This window comes from Chiloscyllium punctatum, chromosome 26 (genome assembly GCF_047496795.1).
Source record: "Chiloscyllium punctatum isolate Juve2018m chromosome 26, sChiPun1.3, whole genome shotgun sequence".
In the NCBI taxonomy this organism is placed as follows: Eukaryota; Metazoa; Chordata; class Chondrichthyes; order Orectolobiformes; family Hemiscylliidae; genus Chiloscyllium; species Chiloscyllium punctatum.
Window position 1 is genome coordinate 62,020,162 of NC_092764.1, and position 20,070 is coordinate 62,040,231.

General features: G+C 43.7%; 1 protein-coding gene across 1 annotated transcript; it reads left to right on the forward strand.

Annotated features, from left to right (window-relative positions):
* The first annotated feature begins 1,423 nt into the window (after positions 1–1,423).
* Positions 1,424–19,719, forward strand: LOC140496208 (adhesion G-protein coupled receptor G1-like). The gene is made up of 10 exons (XM_072595706.1): positions 1,424–1,536; positions 1,629–1,659; positions 4,387–4,531; positions 5,444–5,582; positions 9,075–9,218; positions 12,250–12,366; positions 12,472–12,514; positions 12,602–12,708; positions 16,200–16,318; positions 17,748–19,719. Exons 3-10 carry the CDS (start codon positions 4,425–4,427, stop codon positions 17,794–17,796), a joined length of 825 nt encoding a protein of 274 aa, XP_072451807.1. The 5' UTR covers positions 1,424–1,536; positions 1,629–1,659; positions 4,387–4,424; the 3' UTR covers positions 17,797–19,719.
* Positions 19,720–20,070: the final 351 nt, after the last annotated feature.

The following is a 20,070-nucleotide window of genomic DNA, read 5'->3' on the forward strand; positions in this document are numbered from 1 at the left end:
GTGAAAGGAGCAAGGACAAGAGGGCAGGGAGTTAAAGGGATGGGCAAATCAAACAGGGGTGATGGGAGAACAAACAAACACATTTTCACTGAGTGAAGAGTTAGAGTATGGAATGTACTGCCTGGAAATGTGGTGCAGGCAGGTTCAATTGATGCCTTCAACAGGGCGTTGGCTGGTTATTTGGATCAAAATCATATGCAAGGTTATGGGGAGGAGGCAGGAGATTGGGATGAGGTAATGATGCTTGTTTGAAGAGGTGTGCAAGCACAATGGGCCAAATGGCCTCATTCTGCATTGTAAGAATTCTGTGATTCTGTACGGAGGGACATCGCTATGACAAGAAGTTGAGGAGGTTTTGCCTGTACTTGAGGTCTCACAGATTGGGAGATGACCTTGTTGAAACATTTCAGGTTATGGGGGTTTGACAGGCTAGATGCTGAGGGTTATTTCTCTTCGTGAGAGAGTTCAGGGGCAGAGGGAATAATCTCAGAGTAAGGTGTGTCCATTTAAGACAGAGACGATGAGGAATGTCTTTTCTCCGAGGCACTGGTCGTATGAAACTATTTACTTCAGAGGCCTGGAGAGACTGGGCCATAAAGTGTATTAAAGACTGAGTTAGACAGATTCTTATTCAGTGACAGAGTTAAGAATTATTGGAGAAAGGTCGGGAAGTGGAAGTGAGGATGATCATATCACCCTTGAACTTATTGAATCACAGAGCAGATATGATGGGCCAAATGGCCTCCTTCTGCTCCAATGTATTATGATCTTATTAAATTGTGGAACAGGCCCAAAGGCCGGTCTGTCCTGCTCCTGCTCCATGTCCATCTGTTTATATGTGTCCCTGCCTGCTAGGCCTCAATGTTTAGCAGGTACATCTGGAACCTCCACCAGACTGGGAAGGCTGAATAGGGCCCCAGTGAGAGCTGTATTAAAGCTTAAATTTTAAATGTTTGGATTTCCTTCAGCAGTCCAATACTTGATCTCAGCCTGAGACCCAGGTTAGCCCCAATTCCACTCCTGTTAATGTGGGATTACCCTCCAATCAGGGATAGATAGTGCAGTTACACAATAGCACCCACTGAAGGGCTAAGAATTGGGAATTCTCACATTTGGAGTCTGCGGACTGACACTTTGTGAAAAAAAAGATTTTGTTTTCTTCACCATTGAAGTATTTAAACATTTAAATGATACTTGGGGACTGATCAAGTACAGGGACATTCTGGAATGTTCCCTGATCTCCTTTCACTTGCTCAAAACCAATTATACTTCTCATTTTTCTGTGCTCTGATGACAGGTAGAGACATGAAGATGTTTAACATTTCCATGTTGGAGATGAATAAATCTGTGAAATATTTATAGTATGAATCTTTAATTTAGGATGATCTGTTGCAATATTTTTACCATATTTCTTTACAGGACATTTTTGCCTTTTTTCCAAGTGGTGACCCATTTAAAATTACAACACAGAGTAACCTTTCCAATCATGTCAGTGTCACTACCCCAGTGACAGGCAGACCCTGTGAAACACCCCCGGTAAGACAGAATTATCCTTCAGTATCTCAATTCCATTATTTATAAACATCGATTTGATTGAAAAATATCTCACGTATGAATTTCCACTTTAGGAATCATCCTCCAGCCTGTCCTCTTCAGCAGGTAAATGAACTTTATCATAAAATCGACTATTCAGTTTTGGGAATTGTGCTACAGTGATGGCTGTATTAGTGCAGAACGTGCTGGATGGAAGCACAGTGGGAGAAAGACCACTGTTACAGCAGATTGTGGAAATATCTTGTTTGAATTTTCTTATAAAACACAGCCCCCATTTATCTCTCCACCCTGGAGGCTCTCTGCTTCTATTCCCGATGAAGGACTTTTGCCTGAAATGTCAATTTTCCTGCTCCCCAGATGCTGCCTGACCTGCTGTTCTTTTCCAGCACCACTCTAATCTAAACCACAGTTCCAATGATTTCAGCTTTATGGTGTATCCATTGTTTTACTGCAAATGTAGAGCAACCTGCTGTTAGTTTCCAAAGTCTTCAGAATAGAATTAAATATGAGATAATGATGGCAATGGTATTTTATATTCAGGAGACTTCCCCTCAGGAGTCCACCAATCTCACTAACTTGGTGTAGTCTTCCCCCTAACCTGTCTCTCCCCCCTCCCACCAGATCCTGTTGATTTTCACTCATGCACTGCTCTGCATCAACCATCATTCCCCTCAGCTTTCACAGTAACCTTCAGCCAGAAGTGCTGAGTGGATGATCCATCTTGGCCTCCTCCAGTGGCCCCCAGCGTTAGAGATACCAATCTTCAGCCAATTCAGTTCCCTCCACATAATATCAAGGGATGGCTGGAAATGCTGGATTCTGCAAAGGCTCTGGGCCCTGACAACATTTTTTGATTCCTTACAGTGTGGAAACAGGTCCTTCAGCCCAACCCCCCAAAGCACAACCCACCCCCTACATTTACCCCTTCACCTAACACTACGGGCAATTTAGCCTGGCCAATTCACTTAATCTGCACATTTTTGTGTCTGTGGGAGGAAATCGGAGCACCCGGAGGAAACCCACGCAGACACGGGGAGAATGTGCAAACTCCACACAGTCAGTCACCTGAGGTGGGGATTGAACCCGGGTCTCTGGCGCTGTGAGGCAGCAGTGCTAACCACTGTGCCACCATGCCGCCCACAAATAGTACAATAGTACTGGCAATAGTGCTGAAGACTTGTGTTCCAGAACTTGCGACATCCCTAGCTAAGCTGTTCCAGTACAGTTACAAAACTGGGATCTACACAATAATGTGGAAATTTGCCCAGGGATGTCCTGCACATAAAAGGTAAGTCAAATCCAATTCCCACCCATCAGTCTACTCTCGACCATCAGGAAAGTGATGGAAGGTGTCCATCAACAGTGCGTTCCAGCAGCACCTGCCCAGTAACGCCGAGTTTAGGTTCCACCAGGCCATTCAGCTCCTGACCTCATTACAGCATTGGCTCAAAAATGGACAAAAAAACTGAATTCCAATGGTGAGGGAGAGTGACAGTCCTTGATATCAAGGCTGCATTCAACCAAGTGTGGCATCAAGGAGTCCTAGCAAAACTGGAATTAGTGGGCATCAGGGGGCAAAATCTTTGGTATTTAGAGTCATCCCTTGACACATAGGAAGATATTCGTGGTTGTTGGAGGTCAGTCATCTTAGCTCCAGGACATCTCTGTACACATTCCTCAGAGTAGTGTCCTAGGCCCAAACATCTTCAGCTGCTTCATCAATGATCTTCCCTCCGTCACCAAGTCAGAAGTGGGGGTGTTTGCCAATGATTGCTCAATGTTCAACACCATTCATGACTCCTCAGACACTGAAGCAGCCCAAGTTCAAATGTAACAAGATCTGGACAATATCCAGGCTTGGCCTGACAAGGTTCAAGCCACACAAATGCGAGGGTGTGACCATCACCAAGAAGACACAATCTAACCCCCACCCCTCGACATTCAATGATGTTCCCATCACTGAATGCTCCACCATCAACATCCTGGGGTTATCATTAACCAGCAACTCAACTGGACTCACCACATTAACCCAGTGGCTACAAGAGCAGGTCAGAGGCTGTGACGAGTAACTCCTGACTCCGCAAAGCCTGTCCACCATCTGCAAGGTACAAATCAGGAGTGTGAGCGAATATTCCCCACTTACCTGGATGAGTGCGGCCCCAAAGATGCTCAACAAGCTTGACACCATCCAGGATAAAGCAGCCCGCTTAATCCCCACTAAATCAACAAGCATCCACTCCCTCCATCACTGATGCTCAGTAGCAGCAGTGTGAACTATCTACAAGATGCACTGCAGAAATTCACCAAAGATCCTCAGACAGCACCTTCCAAACCCACAACCACACCCATCTGGAAGGACAAGGTCAGCACAGACATGGGAACACCACCACCTGCATATTTCCCACCAAGACACTCACCATCGTGACTTGGAAATATATCACCATTCCTTCACCATCGCTGGGTCAAAATCCTGGAATTCCCTCCCTAATGGCATTGGGGGTCAACCCACAGCAGGTGGACTGGTTCAAGAAGACAGCTCACCCCCACGTTCTCAAGGGCAGCTGGGACGGGCAATAAATGTCGGCCAGCCAGCAACGCCCACATCCCACAAATGAATAAATAAATAAAGAGCCCTTTCTTACATTACCCACGGGCTTATGACTAAACACCCTCTCCTCCTTTCAAAAAAACATCTGAACAAAGGTTTCCAATTCCCCAATTCTAGTTGCGAGTTTTGGGTAGTTTCTTGTTATTTCCTGTATTACTCCTGATAAAGTTCAAACCATTTTACTTGTTTATATTTTGTTTCCTTCATATTCCGTCATGGTGCAGGTAACAATCCCACTCCCCAGAATTTGGATCCCAACCAAATGTGCCGTGACATGATGCAGCAACTGCTTTCCCGGGAGAAAAATATGAACAACTCTGATTCAGTGAACAAATTCCTAGGGCAATGTGATGGTGTCATTCCTGACAGGTAGGTATCAGTGCTCATAAAATGTGATGTTCATCTGAGAACAGAATCTGTGGGATTGATTGGTCACACTGTGGTTAGCACTGCTGCCTCCCAGCACCAGTTATCTCAGTTCAATTCCAGCCTTGGCTGACTGTCTGATTGGTGCAGACTCAATGGGCCATGTGGCACTGCAGGAGATCTGTGATTTTCAACTTGTTGCTAATCAGCTGTCTGTTATAGACACCGTCTAATTTTCACCTCCAATTAATGTACAATTCCAGTTTCAGCCCGGTGATTAAATTAAACATCTATGAGCAAGCGTTCATGTGAATGTTGTGTGGGGGTCACGTGTTGGGTATTTCTCTCCTTTCCCTGTGTTCCTGGTTCAGATCCTGGTTCAGGATAATTTCCACCCATCAAGGTCAGGTTCCATGTTGGCAGTGGTGAGCAGGTCTGTTAACATTGCTGATGGAATGGGGGCATTTGCAATATCACGAGAAGATGGAAAAAATTCTTTACATGTTCACCTTTTTAAAGCTCCCTTTTTTGTCTGTTTAAAGCTCCCTGATTGATCGCACTAATCCGTGATTAAAATGGTTAGTGCCTGACACACATGCCCAGTCCCTGGTAATGCTGGCTGCCAGACTCTGAGCACCCCCAGGGCTCACAGTATGAGAAATATATCTTGCTTCATTTCATCATTTACTTAATAATCCACAGTATGTTGTCCTGGATTTATTGAAGCACTTTACAGCATTTCCCCTGGAAAATCGTACATGTGTCATCAACAAGGTCCCTCTGGTTATGAGCTTGTGGGGGTGACCCCTTTACGTTTTATTGTGGAGCCATGTACATGTTGCTCACTGCACAGATGTTGCCAGGCTGAATATTTCCAGCACTTTCTGCTTTTATTAAATTGCGTTTCTGTTGTAGTACAACACTGGAGAGAATACTCTCAGAGATAGAAATTGAAGGAGGAAATCAATCCTTCTCAACGCCAAATTACTTTGCTCACATTCAAAAAATAGAAGCTGAAAAGTTCCCAGGACTTCACTTTCCTCCATCAGATTTGGTGAGTGTTGTGTTTAGCTGGGCATTGTAAGCAATGACTATCATGTGTTGGAAACTAACACCATTTTTAGGGAAAATGTTGTGAGAGGGCTTGAGAATCTTTCAGTGTAGTTATTTTAAACTGAAGTTAACCCTTCCTGTGAATTCACATTGATACTGTATTCTAGACTTATTTAATTCCACTCAATGTTTGTGAACTACCTCAGGGTCATACTTAATCCGATCCTGAACCTCTCCAAAGGTGCTCTTGAATTTGGCATCAGAAGATACATCACAATTGTTGATAATTTTTATTATTCACTTAGAGTTTGGAATTGAAAAACATTGTAAATTTATGGATGAAACCAATAAAGGTGGGGATTACCACAAATGATCAGAAATCTAATAATTGCAGAATGGGCATAAAGTTTACAAACAAATATCAATACGTATAAACATGTGATACACATTTTGGTTTGAAAGATAAAGACATCATCTCTTACTTGAAAAACAAGAATTTAATTTGAGGACAGTAACAAAAGGATCTCAGCAGCAGTACACAGATAATTAGGGTGGCATGGTGGTTTGATGGATAGTACTGCTACCCCACAGCGTCATGGGCTTGGATTCGATCCCACCTTTGGGTGGCTGTCAGTGCGGAGTTTGCAGATTCTCCCCGTGTCTGTGTGAGTTTCCTTCAGGTGCTCAGGTTTCCTCCCACAGTCCAAAGATGTGCAGGTTGCATGGATTGACTGTGATAGTGTCCTGGGGTGTACAGGCTCGGTGGGTTAGCCATGGGAAATGTCAGTGTGTGGGTATGGGTGAGATGCTCATTGGATGGTCGGTGTGAACTTGATGGGCCAAATGGCCTGCTCCCACAATGTAGGGATTCTATAAAAATGCAGGTTCTTAAGTTCAGAATAAAAGAATCATCGTGCGTAGTTCACATCTAGATGAATAGACTGAAAAGGAAGGAAATTATGCAAAACTTATCTCAAATCTTGGTTAGATCACTCTTGGAGTCCTGTTTACTCCAAGAGAATGTGGGACTCACTACGAGGGGGAGGAATTGTAGTGACCTGCGGGGATGGATTGAAGGGGAGGTGAAGTACTGTACATCCATGTGGGAGAAGGGAATACAGCAAAGCTTTCCAAAGTGGGTTCACAAATGCTCTGACAGAATGATGCAGCTTTACATTCTTCCATTTCCTCAATCTGTGGGTGTGGCCTTAATGATTCAACTTTGAGGCGTGGCTCCTGCAGCACTGACGTTGGCCAACCTTACACACTGTTTGAAAACTATGAGATTTCCTCAAACCTCTCTGACCTATACCTCTCGTTCTTACAGTCCCACATGCCTCCATTCTTCAACGTTTCCCCCTTCATTTAAAAGTCTTTGTCCTTCCCCTGCTCTATCGGTCTTCCCCAGCTCCACTGGCCCTGACATCTCCCATTCTCCCTGAATGGCCACAACAACTTTTCAGCCTTGTACAGGTGCCCTGGGTGGGAAAGGTTCAGAACCCTGGAACACAGGGTAAGTCTATTAGAGTTAGATATTGAAATCCCCGAATCCCCTTTCGGGAATAAAATCTGCTTTGTTTACCTGGTCTGCACTACATGTGACTCTTGTATAGGGCCGTGGTGAGGCCATACCGAGAATATTGTTGCAGTTTTGGTCTCCTTTTCTGAGGAAGGATACACTAGCTCTTGAGGGAGTGCAGTGAAGTTTTACCAGGCCGATTGCAGGGATGGCGGGACTGACACATGAGGAGAGATTGATGAGGATAGGATGGTTTTTGGTGGAGTTCAGATGAGTGAGTGGGGAATCTCATAGAGACTTATAAAATTCTAACAGGACTAGACAGGGTAGATGCAGGAGGATGTTCCTGATGGTGGGTGTGTCCAGAACAGGGGTCACAGTCTGACGATTCAGGGTAGACCATTTAGGATGGAGATGAGGAGACATTTCTTCACCCAGACAGTGGTGAGCCTGTGGACTTCATTAGTACAGGAAGTAGTTGATGACAAAATGTTGAATGTATTCAAGAGTTGGGGACCAAAATACTACCGATGTGGTCTCACTAGCACCTTGTTCAGTTGCAGTAAGACTTCCCTACTCTGATATTCCAACTCCATTGAAATCAGGGCCAATATTGTATTAGACTTCCTGATTACCTGCTGCACCTGTGAGTGGGCTTGTTGTGTTTTGTGCACAAGTTTCCCCAAGTCCCCTTGTGTTGCAGCTTTCTGCAGGGTTTCTCCATTTAAATGACACGGTTTTGGTTTCCCTTCCAAAATGAACAGCTTTGCATTTTCTCACATTCTGCTCCATTTACCAACTTTGTGCCCACTCACTGAACCGATCAGTATTTCTGTATAAACTGTTCATCTCCCTCTGACAAGTTGCCTTTCCACCTATTTTCCTTCAGCATATTGTTCCTGATATTTCAGAGTACAGACTGTGATAAAGGCTCCCAATCTGCTATTATCAGGGATCTTGGACTCTCAAGGTAAATGGATTTTCAGTTCTCGGAAAAATGTTCTGTGAAGCATTGGATCAAAACGACCTCTCCATGAAATGATGTGCTTAAGCTAAACACCCAAACATGTCACCTGATGGAAAGACTATTGGACAATGTTTCTTTGTTTCTTTTCCCCCCCATTGGATGTGGGTGTCACTGACTGGGTCAGCGTTTATTGCCCATCCCGAGTTGCCCATGAAAAGGTGGTGGTGAGATCCCCTTCTTGAACTGCTGCAGTCCCTGTGCTGTAGGTAGACCCACAATGGGATTGGGAGGGAGCTCCAGGATTTTGACCCAGTGACAATGAGGTAATGGTGAAATACTTCCAAGTTAGAAAAGTGAGCCACTTGGAGTGTTTACCAATTTAAGATTCATGACAGACTGAGAGACAGTTGGAGAGAGGGTAGGGAGAGGTTTGAAAGAAAAGAATACATACCAGTAAAAGAGCAGTTTAATTTTGACAGTCCCCAGACCATCAGAGCGAACAAGATGTCAGAAGCTGTTTCAGCTGTACAGGTAGACAGAGCAGAAAAAATCCCTTAGCATTTCTTAGTCTGTCAGTGTCTGGGTATCTCAGAAAAGGAGAAAAGATCACAGGTGAATGTGTAAATGTCACCCTGGTGAGCTTGTCAGTTGAGTAAGAAATTGACCGGAGAGACAGTTCACAGGGGGTTAAGTCTGTTTGAGAGATACTATCGTGGTAATGGGTTCATGGGTCTTTTTGCTGTTTATGATTGAATACTTCCAAAACGTCTCACTTATATCATGTTGTTGGTTTTTCCAGTTTGTATGCTAAACTTCTGCTCTTAGTTAAAAGAATATGAGAAACCTCTTATGAATATGTTCAGTGACTGATCACCATGGTACCCAAACTGGAAAAATAAACTTTACAGTCAATCAAGTCAGGATTCACTCTGGAATCTAACTGGTTCAGTATTATCACCAGCTGGGCTCATGATAAACAACTGATTTACCTTGTTTCATTCAAACAGATCCAGCAGAAAAATGTCTCAAGCTTAGCCCGAAAGGTTGAAATTGAATTGCCTCCAACTCTTCTGGACAAGGTTAAGGAACCGCCAAATGTTCTGATATCAAGAATCATTTTTATTATCTATGGAAATACAAAACTTTTCCAGGTAACGTAGTCAGAATCAACATTGAAGTAAAATGCAAGTTAATTCATTTGAAAAATAACAAGAGGATAATATTATATCAAGTAATCGCTACATTTATGAAGTTAACAATGTGAAATGTCGTGCTGTGCCTCAGAGTGGGATGCAAGAAAGGACAGCAGGTTTATGCTCATACACGCTGCTTCATACTCTCATGGTCAATATTTTCCAACAAGAGAGAGAGAGAAATGTCCCAGTGATTGTATTGTACCGTGTCGTGTGATGGGGCTGCTGTACCGAGTAGCTGGAGTTTTGTGGAAGCAGCAGGAACTGGGTGAGGGTCTGGCCTCACTGGGTTCTGCATGAGCACAAGGTGCAGTATCTGGATGTTTGGTCTGAGTCCCAGTCCCCAGGGACTGCTGGGTGATATGGCTGTGGTGCATTGAGCAGCGTGTGGTGAGAGTGGTGTGGTTGGGGGGAAATGTCCTTTTGAAGATACATTCACTGACCTCGATCACCTGTGTGAGCTCACTGCCATACTTGTGGCACTGTTTAAGACACAAGACAGGCTGAGAGACAGTTGGAGAGAGGGTAGGGAGAGGTTTGAAAGAAAAGAATACATAGTTATAGCAGGAGAACACTGGGTTTGAGAGCATAAACTGCTCAGAAGGATAGTGATGTCAACCCTAGCTATGCATCTCATTCATTTTGTACATTTCGACTAAATCTCCCCTCAGCTCCTGCGTTCCGAGTTTTACTCACCTCTCCTTATAGCTCATACCCTCTCATCCAGGCAGCATCCTTGTAAACTCTTCTTTCTGAAGTGTCCAATCCTTCCTTTGGACTGACGACCAGAAATGAACACAAAATCCTTCGTGTGGCCCAATCAATGTCTTACATAGCTGCATCATGACCCCCTGACTCTTGAACACAATTCTCCAAGCAATTTTCTTCAATAAAGGCACAACATTAGTTCTCTGGCAACTCACCTGTGATGACAGATGAGTCAAATATTTCTGAATGGGCTCCACAATTTCTTCCGTCACTTCCCACAGCATTCTGGGATACACTTGATCAGGTCATGGAGATTTATTTAACGTTATGTTTTCTCAGACATTCAACACTTCCTCTTCTGCAATGTGAACTGTATTCAACACATCAATATTTATTTACCCAGAGTTCCCTAGCCACCATTTTTTTTCTCCACAGTAAAAGATTGACACGTAGTATTTATTTTGTATCTCTCCCATCTCCTAATTAATCTCTCCATTGATCTGTAAGGGACCCGATTCTCTCTTGAGCTCCTCTTTTAATGTTCATGTTTTTAGAGACTCCTGAACCTTATCTGCCAAGGCTCTCATATCCCCTCTCTGACCTCCTGATCTCCCTCTTCAGAATGCTCCTACCATCTTTATACTCTTCATAAGAATCATTTGATCCCAGTTGTCTACATCTCACGTATAATGCTTTTGTATTCTTGATGAGAACCCCAATCCCTTCATTCATCCATTGTTCTCTCAAAGGGTCATGAATCTATGGGATTCTCTATTCCAGAATGCAGTGGACATGGGAGACTGAATAAATTTGAGGAGGAGAGAAACAGATGTTTAAGTAATGCTGGGTTTGAGGGTTATGGGGAGAGAGCAGGATAGTGGAGTTGAGGCAGGGATTAAATCAGCAATGATCAGTTGAACGGCAAAATAGGCTTGAGGGGCTGAGTTACCTACTCCTGCTCCTAGTTAATAGGTTTACTGTTTATTACTGGTGTTTTGTCTGCTTCCTCTTGTGTGAAAATGGACACAAGGTACTCAGTATATTGATCCATCATTAGCTTGGTGTTTCTTCCAGAATACCAGTCTCCAGCAAATAAAAATAACAAAGGAACCAACAGGAACAATACTTTCAGTTTTTGTTTATTTCATCTTTTGCATCACTTTGACTTTTCAAACATTAGTTGTCCTTATATGCTCCATTTTCATTCAGTAATTTTCTACTCTGGCCAGTTCATACTCACCAATTCTCCCAATCTCTCATATCCCGGGAAGTCCTCTGTAATTGTAAAAGAATTGGGCAGTGTGGGTTGGAACAGCTTTAACGAGCTGGGAAAATAGCTGACATTGGGAGACCTGGAGTAAATACTGAAATGGAAGTGAAGGTGCTACAACCATCGGAAAATCCATGGATTGCAAAACCATTTCCTGTTTTAACTTGATGTCAGGTAAACTGGAACATCGGCAGTCACAGACAAAGTGTTCCTTTCCAGTACAGAGATCAGGAGATTACTTCCATCCACACAACATGAACTTTTCTATTTCCAATATTCAATGCCCCGGATGAACAGCCTCTCATTACAGGAAGAGATTCTTCCTTCAAATGTCGATCATAAACAATGTGTTCAAAGTTGTAAAGAACATATGAGGATTCAGTTTAAATCAGCCTTTTGGAATGTTTTTCGATTACTTACAGTATGGAAACAGGCCCTTCGGCCCAACAAGTCCATACCGACACGCTGAAGCGCACCAACCCAGACCCATTCCCCTATATTTACCGCTGCACCTAACACTGCGGGCAATTTAGCATGGCCAATTCACCGAGCCTGCACATCTTTCGACTGTGGGAGGACACCGGAGCACCTGGAGGAAACCCACGCAGACACGGGGAGAATGTGCAAACTCCACACAGTCAGTCGCCTGAGGCGGGAATTGAACCCGGGTCTCAGGCACTGTGAGGCAGCAGTGCTAATCACTGTGCCACTGTGCTGCCCATATGTAGGTGAGGACATTCTGACAAATGAATCCAAACATGTTTCTGCAAACCTAATCTGCCTCTGCCTTGTTTGGGTGGGCAGTTTCATGCTGGCTGTACACTCATACCATTCAGAAATGCTCCTTATTTTGTCTCACTTACTGAAATACCAATAAGGCCAAGTCTCTGCAAAAAGGGTTGTATATACGAATTTATTCAAATTTAATCCTGTTTAAAATACACTGTCCCATCTGTAAAAAGTATACACAGTCCTTAAGTATACATTACTCTTGCTGTTCTTTGTCTCCAGAGTGACAATAACAGCACTGTGTTAAACAATCTAGTAAGTGGAATAGAAGTGGTCAATGTCACCATTGAAAACCTCACAGACCCAGTGATCATTGTCTTCCAGAACACAACCTTGCCGGTAAGAGAAAAAGCAAACATTCATTCATTCATCGTTGTGCAACTGAACAAATAAGTTATTTAAGTGAATGAGTGTCCTTTATGATGTAAATCAATTCCATTTTAGACTAACTCAAGTGGAAAATGTGCCTTTTGGGATTTCAGGAAAGGTGAGTTAACATTTGATAAACAAAATTTGTTCGCTCTAGGATTGGGGAGTAATGGCTCACCTCTGATTTTCTAACTTTTCATTGTAGGGAGCACAAGTCATGGCATCTGGAGTGAGTCTGGCTGTACGACAGAAAGTCAGCTTCACAACATCACCTGCAAGTGCAACCACTTGACCTCTTTCGCTGTGTTACTGGTACGAATGATCCAATCAAATACTGTGTTTTATTCTGGAACAATAAATCTCCAGCATGCTGTGATCAATCTGTCCTCTCATTGTGGTTTGAATACAATTTCATTGTGGAATGAAAGGGAAGCAGAGAGACATAGACCATTGAAAGCACAGATGGGGACCATTCTGTCCATCACGCCTGTGCGTACCGAGAGGGATCTATCCAAAATCAATCCCACTTTCCAGTAGCTGCTCTGTAAATTATAACAATTACATGCAGATCCAATTTTCATTTTTGAACATAATTAGGGTTTGACTCCATTACACTTTTCAGTTGCGAGTTCCAGATCTCTATCTTCTCCTCAACTGCCCTCTATTCATCCACAAATTAATCTAAATTTCTACCCCATGGTTAATGATCTCTCTGCCTCGGGAAACAGGCTCACTCTGCCTCAAGCGCCTATTGCATTGTCCATCTCAATTAAATTTCTCCTCAACCATCCCTGTTCCAAAAACACCTGGTCTCTCCAATCTGTCCTTGTGTTCTTTATTCCTGGTGATACCTTTGTCAATGTCTGTGTACATTTTGTCCGTGATTAAATCCTTCCAGTAACCCTGTAAATGGTGTTGTGTGCAGGACTCCACCAGTGGCTGCCCTAGATTGAGCTGATGCTCTCTGCTGCTATATTTTACACCTTGGTTAATCAACAATCCCATTGGCCTTCTTTGCAGCTGATCGACCTAATTTGTAACCTCAGGGAACATGTGCTCCACAGTCTCTCTATTCCTTCACACCGCTCAGTATTCCAATATTTATTGTTTCTTCCCTCACCCATTTGCCCTCTTCCAATTCCCTACTTACATTTCTCTCCAGGATAGTTGGCCGTGTCGTTTCGTGGCTAGTTGGTGTTCGTGGATACGGATCGTTAGCTGTCTTCCTGTTTGTCCTATGTAGTGTTTTGTGCAGTCCTTGCATGGGATTTTGTACACTACAGTGGTTTTGCTCATGTTGACAACAACCAGATATATGAACAAATCAACGGAACATCCATGGGCTCACGGATCTCTGGACTCATAGCAGAAGCAGTAATGCAAAAGTTAGAACAAACAGTCTTACCACAAATTCAACCCAAACTCTGGGTCAGATACGTGGATGACACCTTTGTCATAATTAAAAACACAGAAATAGAGAACACACACCAGATCATCAACGCCACACTCACAGGAATCCGATTCACTAGAGAGGAAGAAAAGGACAACCAACTCCCATTCCTAGACGTGATGGTGCAGAGAACACCGAACGGAGAATTCACCACAAAGGTTTACAGGAAAGCCACACACACAGACCAAGTCCTAAACTATGAAAGCAACCACTCCAACACACACAAACGAAGTTGCATCAAGACACTATTCAAAAGGGCCACAACACACTGCAGCACACCAGAACTGCAAAAAGAGGAAGAGGAACACCTATACAATGTATTCGCCAAAAACGGATACCCTCGCAATTTCATCAACAGATGCCTAAGGGAAAGACACGGGAACGAGGACATGCCGCAACCCAAAGGACTAGCCACACTACCATACATCAGGAGCATTTCCGAACTGACAGCCAGACTACTGCGACCACTAGGACTCACCAACAGCCACTCTCAGACAACAACTCACCAGAACGAAGGACCCGATACCCAGCATGAGCAAAACCACTGTAGTGTACAAAATCCCATGCAAGGACTGCACAAAACACTACATAGGACAAACAGGAAGACAGCTAACGATCTGTATCCATGAACACCAACTAGCCATGAAACGACACAACCTTAGTAGCCACACACACAGATGACAAGCAACATGAATTCGACTGGGACAACACTACCATTATAGGGCAAGCCAAACAGAGAACAGCCAGGGAATTCCTAGAGACATGGCACTCATCCACAGACTCTATCAACAAACACATTGACCTGGACCCAATATACCGGCCACTACAGCGGACAGCTCGAACTGACAAACGGAAGCGGCAGAGACAGGCCACTATAAATGCTGGAGGAAACATCACAGAAGCGCTTCACAGGAGGTTCCCAAGCACTGAGGATGTCACCTAGACAGGGGACGAAACGTTTGCAAGACAAATTCCCAGCTCGGCGAACAGAACCACAACAAGAAGTTATCAGTAACTGAACTGAAACATTTCCCTGTGAATCGCTGATCTGCCTTGCTCTGTGATGCCACTTTGTTATGTGTTTCATGCTGTGTCCTTCAGCTCCCTTTGCTGTTACTCTGTTACACTGCCATTGAAATCACTGCAATTACTCCTGTGACCCACTTCACTCACCTGACTCTCTCCATCCTTGTGGGATCAGAAATTGTCATTGATGAGCCGAGGAAAGAGTCAAGTTGGCAATAGTCAAGGTCGAGGCATTTCAAATTCAAATGATCCAAGGGAAGGCAGTTTTCTCCCAGAGTTCCTTGCCAACCCAGCGCCAAAATAGAACATGGCACAAATTTTGATGTCTCCAAATGCATCAGGCAAGAGAGAATCCCAAAGCAAAGTCTAGATACCCAGTGCACATTTCTCTCACCCAGAACAGGCCACTGTTACCTATCATTTTTCCGACAGTACAACATGTCATGATCATTGATGTAGATGAGATTGGAAATGTGTAATCCATTACACAGCAGACCGAATTGTTGGAGTTGTTTGTCACCTTTACAGAAATCGTGGTTTCTGAGGGTTCGTTTTGAATTGCTACATGTCCATTTTGGTTTGACTGTCTCTTTCTCCAGTGTATGAAATGTCCTTAATTTAGGCGGCATTTGATTTAGATTTAATAGAATAGAACAGAGACAATTAATTAAAAAGGACTTCAACAATCCTGGTTTCTAATACTCCGCTGTTTTGTCCAGCTGCTCCATTTTGATTGACAGATATTTCTCTGATCCTTTAGACCTCGGTTTCTTCTGCACATTGAATGGGAGCTGGGTGGGAGCTGGAGTTTTAAGGAACATTCAGAATAGTTGGTTGAGGCTGAACTGCCTCAATTCTGATGTGAAAAGAAAACAGGGTCACCCACTGGCAACGAAGCTGGTTTGACAGACTCTGCAAGATGGCACAATCCACATACATCTCCAGCTGCTCACAGCCATGGGACACTGTCTTCTGGGAGCTAAATGCAGCGTGGATTACAAGGACACCTACAACCACTGTGCAGTTGAAGGCTGGTACAGCCAGTATTGGAAACTTCCCTCTGCACCAGTGAGGCATGTTGTCCTGGAGACTGGACTTCTTTCGTCTTGTCCATATTTCATGTTTCCTTTCATTTTCCTTTTTCCTGTTATTTCTTCAACCTCTCCTCTTTCAGCCTTGAGTTAAGGTATGAATTGGCAGAAGTGCCTTTCGAACATTTCTAACGGCTTTCAGGATTTTTGTGATCAGCCCTTAAATATGGTGGACCTGTGGCTAGATCCCTGATGGTGCTTTGATATAATAACATTTCGAATTTTCTTTCTCAAAGGACTATCACAGTGACGATGCCTCAGATGTTGCTTCATCGACACATTCTATTGCATTGATTATTGTTGGGGCCTTTATCATTTTCATCGTGATTACAGTTCACTGCTATGAGACAATCAGGTAAGAAAATCTGCTCTCAAGGCTGTCATTCTCCTTTTAAAGTGTATTCCTGCTGCAAATCCATTCCTTTTCACATTTACACATTGTTCATTCTGAATTGTTATTTCTTTCAATCAATTACAGGCGACATGCACATACGCTAATACAAACTGATTGGATCAAGTGACTAGTTTCCACGTTTCACTTTGATTTTATTGTATGCTTTGATTATTTGAATTTCTTCACACAATGAACAGTATAATAACAAACCCAAAGCAATGATCACCTATTAATAAACCTTTGACGAGCAGAAGGGACAATGTTGAATCAAATGTTGCTGTCTTGAATTGCCAACAACTCCTGAACTTCACTGTGAACATTCCAATGTGATGATCCATATTTCAAACCTTGCAATCCCAGCCTGAAATTCTTTGTATTCTTGGATGTGAGCAGATGGAAAACTGCAGGTTGGGTCGAAGTAATTAGAATATGGATTCACAGCGTGTATGAGGGGAAAATCCATACAGGATGTTCACACCGAAACACTGAAAGAATCTAAAACATTAACCTTTAGGTTTATTTCCCAAATTGTTCATTTATTCATGAAAGCTCCTCTCATGGACTTGTCTTCCGAGTCTTAGCTTTTCATAGGAGCTGATGCTTGACTTTACTCCCCTCCTGGGAGGGACTTCAATCAGTTCACCCGTGGCCTATAGTACTGACTATTTTGAATTTTCGATGATGTGGCAAGTGAAATGTTGCCTTTGTTAAAGTGTTTTAAGTTGAAATTGTGGCAAATCAATGGTTGTAGTTTCAAGTTTCATTCTGGAGAGTTGAGCACCTGATCGAGGTTGGTACCTCAGTGAAGTGTAAATGAAGTGCTGCAGTGGCAGAGGGGCTGTCTTTCAGATGAAGCATTAAATCAAAGGCCTCACTGCCCTCTCAGGTGGATAGAAAAGATCCCCTGGGCCTCTACTGAAACACAGCTGGGGAGCTAGACCAAAGTGGGTTTATACTCTTGTACTTGGGTATCTGTGAGGCCCATTACCAACCCCATTGCTGCCTTGAGACAAGGCAGGGTCTGTTAATGTGAAGGGTGCTGCACTTGCTGGAATTCCCAGCTCACCTCTGACACAGCCTCAAACCTGCCACAATGTACAGGATGTAGCCTGAAGGTGTAGGCCTGTTCCCTCACAATCAGGATTTCAGATTAAACTCAACTCTCGACAAATAATCATTCTAAATTCCTGTCTCTCACAGATTAATCCAACTTGTTCTCTCCCAATTGTTGTTTTTATTGTCAGAAACTTGGATCTTAAAGCCATTATGAATAAAGGCGTGTCAGTATTTCAAGCTCATGTCAAGGTCAAGCGAATGAAGACAATTGGCTCTGAAATATACTGTCAGTGGTTTGCTTCCTTTGAATATTTATATTCTCTTTCTTCAACAGCAGGATGATGTGGCCTTCAGGAAAACCTACAGGACGTTCCCGGTTCTAAGCAATTTGAACAAAATGATCCTGGCTTTTTCCTCTCGAGTGCCATTACATTCTGTGGCTGGAATACTTTTCAAATAGCTGAAGAATTTCCAAAGTTTATGCTAATGAAGAGACACAAACATAACCTTGTAACCAGAGCTGGTAATTTCTATGTCATACTTCATCATGAATGCTTGGAACAAACCTCCAGAATATCTTCCAGTGACAGGTTTGCCTCTGAAGCCAGTCTTCCTTTGTTAAATTGTTTATCACTGTCAATGGATTCCAATCTCACCTTAATGACTGCTCAGCTTGGAGTGTGGGTGAAGAAAGAGGAGGAAATAAATCATTCCTCGATCTTAGTGTTACACTGCACCAAACTGTTCAGAAAAATGGTGAGAGCTAGTTCTCAGTCTTGAACCAGGAGTGGACACTCCTTCCTATTCACTGTCTCGGTGTTCTGCCTTCAGGATGTATGTCTGTCCAGCTCAAACAGCATTGCTGAAACCCAAGAAGCAAACTGCTGTGATTCTGGAATGAGCAGCTGACAGGCCTCATGGCTTTCCATAATGAGATCAGGATAACGGGAAACATGGGTGGGTGCATGTCATTCATGGTGGGGCATGGTGCCTCAGTGGTTAGCACTGCTGCCTGTCAATACAGAGACCCAGGTTCAATTCTAGCATTGGGCCACTGTCTGTGTGCAGTTTGCCCATTCTCCCCTTGTCTGTGTGGGTTTCTTCTGGGTGCTCTGGTTTTCTCCCACAATCCAAACGATGTGAAGGTCAGGTGAATTGGCCATGCTAAGTTGCCAAGTCAGGGGTGAATGGGTCTGGGTCAGTGTGGGCTTGCTGGGCTGAAGAGCCTGTTTCCATATTGTAGGCAATCTAATCAAATCAAACCACTGAAACCCAGTGCTATCCCTGTCTGTCATACCTTGTTCAGGTATTTTACAAAGTTAGTAATAAAGCACATGGCAAGAAGGCAGAATGTAAAGTTTCAGGCTGAATACATTCAACACATCCTCCTTCCAAACATCAACCTGTTCAAACATATCAGTCTGTTTCACACTGTCCTCACAAACGACAAGGTAGTGAATACTGAAGCAAATTATTCATTAAGGACCTTCACTACCGCCTCCGACTCGAGGCACAAGTTCCCTCCACTATCCCTGACTGGCCTGACCGTCACTCTGGCCGTTCTCTTGTTCCTCACATCAGTGATAAAAACCTTAGGATTTTCCTTAATCCCACCCACTTAACCATTTTTAAGCCCCCTTCTCGCTGTCCTAAGTCCGTTCTTCAGTTCCTTCCTGGCCACATTGTAACCCTCGAGAGTCCTCAACCTTGCCTCCTCAACCTTAAGTGAGCTTCCTTCTTCCTCTTGACTAGATGTTTCACATCCCTTCTTACCCAAGGTTCCTTCACCCGACCATCCCTTCCTTGCCTCAGTGGGACAAACCTATCCAGCACTATCAGCAACTGCTCCCTAAACAACCTTCACATTTCTGTCGTGCATTTTCCTGAGAACATCTGTTCCCAGTTTAGGTGTCCCAGTACCTGTCTAATAGCACTGTAAGTCTCCTTAAACCAACTGGATACTTTCCCATACCGTCTGCTGCTATCCTTCTCCATGACTATTGTAAAGGTCAGGGAGTTGTTGATCACTATCACTAAAATGCTCTCCCACCGAGAGATCTGACACCTGGCCTGGTCTGTTACCAAGCACCAAATCCAATATGGCCTTCCCTCTAGTTGGCCTACCTACATATTGAGTCAGGAATCCTTCCTGGACACACCTGACAAAAACTGTTCCTTCCAAACTATTTGAACTGAGGAGGTTCCAATCAATATTAGAGAAGTTAAAGTCACCCATGACAACAACCTGTTACTTCTGCACCATTCCAAATTCTGCCTTCCAATCTGCTCCTCCATGTCTCTGTTGCTATTGAGGGGGTCTGCAAACTAGATTAAACCTACCCGAAGAGCTCTCCCAAACCTCCTGCCCAATACATCGATGCTGCTCCAGTTCAGGTGCAACCTGTCCTTCTTGTACAGGTCACCTTCCCCAGAAGGTATCCCAATGATCCATATCTCTGAAGGCCTCCCTCCTCCACCAGCCCTGCAGCCATGTGATCATCTACACTCGCTCTTTGTTTCTAGCCTCACTCGCTCTTGGCACTGGTAGCAATCCTGAGATTCCTACCCTGCTCATCCTGTTTTTAATGCTTCCAAATTAATTCCCTGTATTCACTTTTCAGGTCCTCATCGCTTATCCTAGCCATGTCATTGGTACC

Bases quoted from the DNA above. Each gene is read 5' to 3' on its own strand.
- LOC140496208 (XM_072595706.1), top strand. From the start codon at position 4,425: ATGTGCCGTGACATGATGCAGCAACTGCTTTCCCGGGAGAAAAATATG. The intron at 5,583-9,074 runs GTGAGTGTTGTG...TCATTCAAACAG, and splicing joins ACTTTCCTCCATCAGATTTG to ATCCAGCAGAAAAATGTCTC. The intron at 12,709-16,199 runs GTACGAATGATC...TCTTTCTCAAAG, and splicing joins CCTCTTTCGCTGTGTTACTG to GACTATCACAGTGACGATGC.